Source organism: Pteropus alecto, unplaced genomic scaffold, assembly GCF_000325575.1.
Source record: "Pteropus alecto unplaced genomic scaffold, ASM32557v1 scaffold189, whole genome shotgun sequence".
Taxonomy (NCBI): domain Eukaryota; kingdom Metazoa; phylum Chordata; class Mammalia; order Chiroptera; family Pteropodidae; genus Pteropus; species Pteropus alecto.
The window spans coordinates 3,598,017-3,606,806 of NW_006442117.1; the positions used below are offsets into that span (position 1 = coordinate 3,598,017).

An 8,790-nucleotide genomic window follows, 5' to 3' on the forward strand; every position below is an offset into this window, starting at 1 on the left:
TTTGAGGAAGAGGGACAAGTGAGTGGTTTCTTTTGACCAAGCTCCATGGTGTTCCACAGGCTTGACAGAGCAGCAGGAGAGAATGGAATCCAAAACAGCCGTGTCTGTGTGTGTGTGTGTGTGTGTGTATACACCATAGTATCACATATACGTATGTAGATACACGTACACATACATACTTGTGTATATAAAAATTTGACATGAAAGTCTTTATATCAGTTGAGAAAGGAATTAGCCAATAAATGCTATTGGAACAACTGGATATGCATTTGAAGAAAACAATGTTAGAACTCCATTTCCCACTATATACTAAAGTAAAGTCTATATCAATTAAAGATCTAAATATAAAAAACAAAATTCTAAAAGATATTTGGGAAAATATTCATCTAAACATGGGAAGGCAGAAAATTGAGAGAGCTGCGTACTTAACAATGCGAAACTTGGTGGTGAAAGACGGGGTGCTGTTTCAACATGATCAAAGTGGGGGGTTAGTGTCCCCAACATGCAGTTTCTAAAATCAGAAAGTAAAATGCCCCGGTCAACCCAGAAGAGGGGACAAAGAAAAATAATTTATAGAAAGGAAATGCAAATAGCCAATAAACCTATAAAAAGATACCACATTTTATAATGATTAAAGAAATAAAAACTAAAGCAATAACGAGATACTAGTTTTTTGGGGTGTTTTTTTTGGCAAATAGAAAAATTAATAAAAGGTTGATAAATGACACCTGCCATGGCATCGGGGAGGGGCATAGGGAAGTTCCAAACAGCAATAGTTTAGCGGAGTGATGGATGTACAATGATTATTGTATTGTTGTTTCATAGGTCACGTGACCTTTACAAGTATATTTGTATCTATTCAGTATTTAATTTAAAACAACTTTAAGAGTCCGTGCCTTGTGATTCAGCCAGTCCTGGGAACGTTGTAACAGACTGACGGTGTGGGCTATGTGTTCGCATACAGTGTAGCGTTGCAGTGGCAGAGAGCTGAGAACACTGCGTGTCCCGCTACCTGCCGCACAGAGGGCCGTGCAGCAGCGGAACGGATGAGGTGATGGGACCAGGTGACGGGACCGTGTCTGCAGTAGATCGAAAGTGAAAATAACAAGTGACAGATCTTGGTTGTATTCAGTAAAAGGAGAGTTTATATGGGTGTATGTGTCCGTCTAAGCAAAGAAAAAAATTCGGCAGTTGCTAACTGGAGGGAGGGGACAGTCTCTGGTGGGGACATGATGGCTTCTTATTTATGTAGTTGACAAGTAGTGGGATGATACATCTTTTTCCTCCTCTCTGTTTTTTGTATTTTTAAAATGAAATAGTTTTTAACAAAACTGTTATTGTTTTTCTACAAAAGATATTTTCTGTATTTAAAAATTCAAAAAAGTTTTTAATTACCATTGACATATATAATATATTAGTTTCAGGTGTACAACATGGTGATTAGACGTTTATATACCTTATGGAGCGAACAGCCTAAGTCTAGTAAGCACCTGGCACCATACGTAGTTATTAAAGATGTATTTTCATCTTGAGAAAAATTCAAATAATTCAGAAGAGTGCAAAAAAGGTAATTTTGATAATGAGCATATATTGAACCTTTACTTTTACTAATCAGGCACACTACACATGTGACATCAGTTTTTCCTCCCAAAATATTGGTAGGTATATATATTTGTATTCCATGTGAGGAACCAAAGCACAGAGACATTACATGACTCACTGTTGTCACACTGGTGGCAAATGCTAGGATTCAAGCCTGGCATATCTGGTGTCATTGATCGGAGTCTGCGCTGAAGGGCTAGTCAAGATCTCAGGGGGAGGCTCTTCGGGGACAGTGGGCTGTTTTAGAAATGATGGTCTCGTAAAGCCCTTCTGAGGAGGAAATTTTGAAAACCTGAACAAAACAAAGCCATGTGGCATTTAGGGAGAGAGCAGAAGAGGTTCTAGCAAATTGAAAATTTTGCATAAATGAGACTACACCTGCCTTCCTCATTCCGCAGCAGGTTAGCACCTTCCCATCTTAGTAGATACAAGTTTACTCCATGGAGTATAACTCCATCTTTTATGATCACCTTATGTTCCAGCTTGTCTAGGTTTTACTTTGCCTATTGTTGAATGAAATTACAGTTGTTCTAATTTTTCCGTAGAATGAACGATGGCCAGTGAATCTCCTAATTCATGCAGCCGTTTTCTCCTCGCACAGTGATTTTCTCAGTCGGTTCATAGATGTGGGATTGCGGGGTCACGGAGTGCAATTCACACTTGACACGTGCTGTTAAGTGGTCCTGAAAGGAAGTGTCTAGCCATCTTCCACTCCTGGTTCAGTCAGCTGAGACCTTTTGACATAGTTTGTATTTTTACCAAAGATACGCATGCAGATAGTTAAATAGACAAAGTTCTGTAAAGCTTTTTAGGAGAAACAGAAGCCCCCGGCCCTTCAGATTCCCGGACGCAGCCACGTTCAGCTTTGCTGGGTGATTTCTGCAGCCTTTTCCTCGTATCTTCGGGTTCCGGTTGGAGTCACTGTTTATCTGGCTTTTTCACCAGCCTCTGCCCCACACTCCTTCACTTTTATTTCCCGTCTTTCACGTAGTTCAAACGATTTTGGTGCCATGTGCTTCCGCGGTGTAAAAGCTGAGACACGCGTGGTCGCGCACAGTGGTTTCTCTCCCTTCCCTGCACCTCGCTTGTTTCCTATGAAGTCAACAGTTTTTCGTTTGCTTTGTTTCTTATATACTTTTTTTCTTTAAAGTATCTTCCAGTTACGTTAATTTCCAATATCTAATGTAACCAAACAGGTTCAGTAGACTGTTGTTTTAATTTTTTTTTAATTTATTTATTTAATTAGCTTCAAGTATACAGTACGTTGGTTAGACATTTATATAGTTTATAATACGATCCCCCAATGGCTCCTTCTCCCCTCTGGTTTTGCACCTGGCCAGTATGTTAATGCCGGCTGCACTCCCTGTGCTGTGCTTGTTTTAACTCCTTGAAGGCTCGCTCTCCAGGTCTTCCGACACGATCTGGAAAGGTTGCTCTGTATGCTGGCTGCACAGCTGTCACTGTGAACTGTCCCTCACCTTCATCCTGGGGGTTCATTCCTCCCGCCTCTCTCTGAGGTTTCCAGATCCGGTAATTTGCCCATTCTTGGTTCAGTCTCTCGTTTGGTGGAGCGCATCCACTGCAGCTGCTTGTGAAAGAAAACATGGCAGTAAATATTTTGGAAATCTTCTATGTCTGAAAATGGCTTTCTTTTATACTTCATTGACGATTGTATGGGTGTAGGCCTACAAGCTTGCAATTATGTTCTCTGTGTTGAAAGTGTTGGTCTGGTTTCCACTGGTAACGGTAGGGAGGCAGTGCTGTGCTAACCCTCGGTTCTTTTCGGGAAACCTCGTTTTTTGCCCGTTTTCTGGATGCTCCTTGGATTGTCTGTGTTCACGGCGCTCAGAAATCTCAGGATGATAAGGCTTCCGTTAAGTTGAGCGCTCAGCTGGGAGACCTATGGCCGCAGTCATGGGACGTTTCCTTGAATCGTTTCAACCTCTTTTCATGGGTAATATACAGATAATGGATGTTTTGTGTACATTTTTTACCTTTTCCCTCCTATTTTCCAGTTCTGGCATTTGCTCTGCTCATGTGTTTCTAGATGTATTTTTAAGGTAGATAGAGCCAGTGGGATTCGCCTTCACTGTTGGTCATGGGTCGTGAGGGAAAGCGGACTCAGGGACAGCTCCAGGGCTTTGAGAGGACGGAAGACGGGGAGAGGCCGACTGGGCGGTGAGGAGGAGTTTGGGTTTGGCCAGACCGTGTTCACCGTGGCGTGCGGGCTGTGCGGTCGCGCAGATGAGCCAGGGTTTCACGGGCAAAGCTTGCCTTGAAGATGGTGTTTCCTTACTTGGGCGTGATCGGCACGCAGTTGGGGTGACTGAGCTCAGCAAAGGGGTGGCCGCAGCGAAGAGGCCCTAGGACCGAGGGGCCTGGGAGCTCAGTGCCCCGTGGTTGGGGACTCGAGGAGACCCTGTGAGAGGGGTGGGGAGGAGCCTGGGTAGGACAGGGACCGGAAGGGACGGTCGCTTGGCGTGTAAGCTCAAGAACAGGCTTCTGGGCTCAACGAGCTGTTTTAAACAGCTGCGGGCGGAGCAAGTGGATGAGACCAAGACTTTCCACTGGACTAGCGATGGCCCGGTGTGTGGCCTTGTGGTACCGTTTCCAAGGAGACGAAAGTGACGTTGGAGTGGGTTCAGGAGAGGATAGGAAAATTGGAGGCAGCAGGTATAAACGAATTTTTTGAGTTTTGCTGTAAAGGGGAACAGAGAAATAGGGTGGAAACCAGAGATGGATATGAGGTTGAGAGAGGTGTGTGTGTGTGTGTGTGCGTGTGTGTGTGCGCGCGCGTGTGTGTAGATGAGGTGACAGTGTCGTTTTGTAAGCTGATGGGAATGATCTGGTAAAGAGCGGGGAGTTGGTGCATTGGGAGAAAGGGGGCATTTGCCAGGTCCGTGCCTTTGGGACTTGGGGGCTGGCAGTTGGTGTGCGAGTGGGCGGGGGGTCAGTTGGCTGACCACCGGGGAGAGAAGGCAGGATGTCAGAGTGCCGATTGCAGGCACTGGGCAGGGGGCTGCTGGGAGGCTGACTGCGTGGTTTTCAGTGGAGTCGGGAGTGAGGTGAGCTCTGGATAGAGTGGACTGTTGTGTGCCTTGTGGCTCTGCCGTGTGTCACCTGAGCGTAAAGCAGAAGCTTTCCCACAGAGGAGGGTGGACACTGCCTGTGCTTTAAAAAACACGCGCACCCCTGGGCATCAGTCCTTGAGTTTCTGACCCCTTTGGTCTGGGGCGAGACCTGGCTTCTGTGATTTTAAAGGCTTAGAGGTGATTCTCATGTATAAATGTAGTTGAAAACCACCAGCAGTTTATCTCATTTAGTCCTTGTGGCAGCCACTTGGGGTAGCTGTTGCCTTATTTTACTGTGAGCCAAGGTCAAATGCCTAGGATGAGATGGAGCCTGGCTTGAAGACTGGCGCCAGTTTCCACATGCTGGATCATCCCCAGGCTTCGTCTGTTAGCGCTGCTGGTGCTCGATTTTGTCTGAGAACAAGCTTTACCCATTTAGAGTTGAATGTGGCCACAAATAAAAATGCAGGGAAAAAATTTCAACTTGCTGGTTATGAAAGAAATGCAAATTAGAGCAATGTTAAGGTAATGTTTCCCTTCCTAACTTGGGAAAAGTAAACTTAAAATGATCCAGGCTGGCAGGGTTGGGGTGGAGGTGGGGGGGTCGTCAACAGAAAGCCTCATTCATTGGCGAGTGTAGCATGAACTGGGACAGCACTTTTGAAAGACACCGTAATACCTGTCAGGAGATAAAAATGTTCATACTCTTTGAGCTAATGATCTCATTTCTGGGAAATTATCTCAGTAAAAGGACTCAGCAGCATAAGAATACTATTTATACAAAGATTTTCCACCAGCTTTCTTGAAGATAACCTTAATGCTTGTCTGAAGAGAAATCGATTACTTAGGTTACATCGGTCTGTTGGAATATTACCCAGGTTATTTAAATATTAATTATGAAGTTTTGGAGCAGCATGACAGTGCTTACAAATACAAATAAAAAACATAAAACCAAAAATCATATAGACACTGCGTACTTGACTGCGTAAAAACTACATTTGCGAAAAGTGGAAGAAAATGCTGTCAAGGAAAATAAATGTCGGTGTAAGGCAGTGGAATTAAAGATACCTTTTTAAAAACTGCTTTTACTAATTACAAGTATTTTTTCTACATGATCATAGACATGCTCATTGTACGATCGTGTATCGAAACTTACAAAGAGCAAAGCGAAAAGTTCATACACTTGCAAAGTACAGAAACCAACAATACGGATATTTCGGTATAAAGGCATGTCTTCTGTGAGCTGAGTTCTCCCGGGGCTGTGGGGAGCACGAACCAGTTAAGAATCAAGATTTGCTTTGCTTGGATGACACCACAGGTGACAAGGAGAAAGCACCTCTCTGCAATGAAAGTCACCATTGGGACTAAACAGCGAAGGAAGGCCGGCCCGCCCGCCCTGCTTCAGCACCTGCTGCCGTCTTCGGTTTATGTTCCTGATCCGTGTTACAACAAAAGTGCACGGTCAAGGCCAGCAATGACAGGGGCTGGCCTTAGGGCGTCAGATAGGAATTATTTCTGTGTTTTTGTTTGTGGTTAGTAGTTTGATCAACTCATCTTTAACAAGATACAGAACACCTCTATTATTGAAATTTCCGTGGGAAGAATGACATCGCTACTCTCTAGGGTTAGTTCTTCTTTACTAATTGAAACGATTATTTTGTATGACAATTTTTAATAAGGTTTCCTAGAAATATAATTATCACATAATCGGAGAAGAGACTATATTATTTTGTGTTTGTACGTGTGTAAATTACATAAAAGAATAATCAGTATTATCCTATGAATGCATCCATTACATTCAATACACTTACCTATGCTAAAATTATATGAGAGTAATTTTCCAATTTATGAAGTAATAGGGCCCCATTGGGATATTGATTAAAATTTAATTAATCGTAAGCTAGAAAATAATGAAGAATTGGCATCTTGGCACTATTCAGATTCGTCATTTGGGAGCCTGGTATGCCTTTCCGATTACTAATCCATCAAGTTTTACAGTTTTCCTTAAGTAGAAACTCTTCAGACCATTACTAGGTATTTTGCGTTGTTTTGATGTATTTTTCCTCTGGAATATATTTTTCTTCAGTGGTGATTTTTAAGATTTTTATCTCATAAGCAGCCTTTTCATTGAATTTAGATAACTTGATAGTGTTTTTCACCTAAACATGTTGTATTTTTCAGTAGGATACTCACCACAGTATTATAAATAGTCCTAGGAAACTGAAGTCAGTAGTTCTAAGTTTTCCCTTTATTTTTATCCTGTGGAAGGTAATTGACGCAAGCTGAGGACTCGATTCTCTGGTTTCCTCCCCTGACCCTCTCTGAGCTTTTTTAGAAATCTGACATGTTTCTGTGTTTCAGGGGCCTCCTTTGTCATGGCTCCAGAGAGGTCACCGCTCCCTGGCTACGATTTAGTGGCCGTGTGTCCCTGCGCTTGGACCTTTCCTTATCAGATGGATCATATTTATATTCTTTGTGTGTAGGAAACAGTCTTCTCCAGATTCCCCTCAGAGGTGGGGACGTGAGGACTGTAAGCTGCTCTTGGTCCCAAGACTCCAACGTGTGGGTCCAGCCACCCCAATTTTCCATCGCTCTGCACATGGTGTGTCCGAGAGGGACTGAGAGTGACCACCAGTACTGATTGGGGGGGTACTTGGCATCCCTCCCTGTCTGTTTTTCTCCGTTTCTTTCTTTCTCTGTCATTAATCCAGCAGCGTGAAAGGAGCAGGGTGGGACAGTGGAGCGCATGAGGGGACAGTGATAGGCAATGAAACGGGAGGTGCGGGCCCTGATTCCAGGGGTGATGCGGAGCCTTGCTGGAGTCAGTGCTCTCCTTTCTAGAGTCACTATTAGAAGAGCGATGCTCGTGTGACTTAAGTGCCTGACTTCAGGCACCTGAAGCAGCCGCTGCGGTGGGAGGGGCCGGAGGTGGGGAACATGCGCACATCCTCCATGCTGCGTGGCGCAGTCCTGCAGGAGGAGCCGGGGAGCTCTGGCAGTGGTGCGGGGGGCGGGGGTGCGTGAAGGCGCTGCAGGCAGGTCAGGAGAGGGGGCCTTTCGCATTTGTTCTTTCGCGGTGTCTGAATCCTTACCACGCGTGTGTATTTTTTAGAAGCTGATTTACTAATATACCATATATTTGCATGTAAGACTTGATTTTTATAGAAGTCTTGTAAAAACACAAAGGGACTTTAAGGCAGCTCCTGCTCTGAGGCAAGTCAATAAATGTTTAGAGGCTGCTTGGCTTTTGGATCTTCATGAGCCCCAAGCAGTGGTGCTTACGTGCTTTCGACAAGTGAAATGTGCTTCTGTTTTCATGGATAACACTTTATTTCTCTATTTCAAATTATTATCTTTTGCTCCTTTCTCCAGGCGACAGAAACGGACGTCAAAGTCAGAATCTGCACCCGGGCCTACAACCTGCTCCTGAAGAAACTGGGCTTTAATCCAAATGACATCATTTTTGACCCTAACATACTCACTATTGGTACTGGGATGGAGGAACACAACTTGTACGCCGTTAATTTTATCCATGCAGCAAAGATCATTAAAGTAAGTCTGGTGTGTTCTCTCTTCTATCCAGGACATCGCTCAGACTTACCACATGGCTCCAGTGGCCAGTCTCAGCAACACATGTGTTTGTTGGCCAGAATGTTGACATTTTTGTTCTTAGGTAGTAAATTGGTTTTCTGAAATTTAGGGCCCTTTATTATTTTTCTTTTATGTGTTATTTTAAACGGTAAAGTATAACACACACACTAGAGAATATATGAAAAATATATTAAAAAATTAATTGTGAAGCAAATATTAGCTCTCGCTTAGGTCCTGAAGAGAACGTGGCCTGAGCCCGTGTCTCTCGCTTTCCCATTACACTTTCATCCTGAGTTCTGTTGCTTTTCTTTATACCTTTATCATTTCCCTATGCACAATGAATCTGAATTATCTATGGATTCTGTATGTGCAAATTCACCTGCTCGCTAAAGTTTATCTGTGACCCTAAATCAGTACTGGTGGTCACTCTCAGTCCCTCTCGGACACACCACGTGCAGAGCGAGGGAAAATGGGGGTGGCTGGACCCACACGTTGGAGTCTTGGGACCAAGAGCAGCTTACAGTCC

At 43.9% G+C, this 8,790-nt stretch overlaps 1 protein-coding gene across 1 annotated transcript in view; it reads left to right on the plus strand.

Moving 5' to 3' along the window:
* The window catches only part of MTR (5-methyltetrahydrofolate-homocysteine methyltransferase), a 90,215-nt gene that overhangs the window by 31,647 nt on the left and 49,778 nt on the right, over nucleotides 1-8,790 (plus strand). The window contains exons 15-16 of the mRNA XM_025039066.1: nucleotides 7,009-7,275; nucleotides 8,046-8,225. Coding sequence (XP_024894834.1) covers nucleotides 7,009-7,275; nucleotides 8,046-8,225 — 447 coding nt within the window. The remainder of the gene's footprint in view (nucleotides 1-7,008; nucleotides 7,276-8,045; nucleotides 8,226-8,790) is intronic.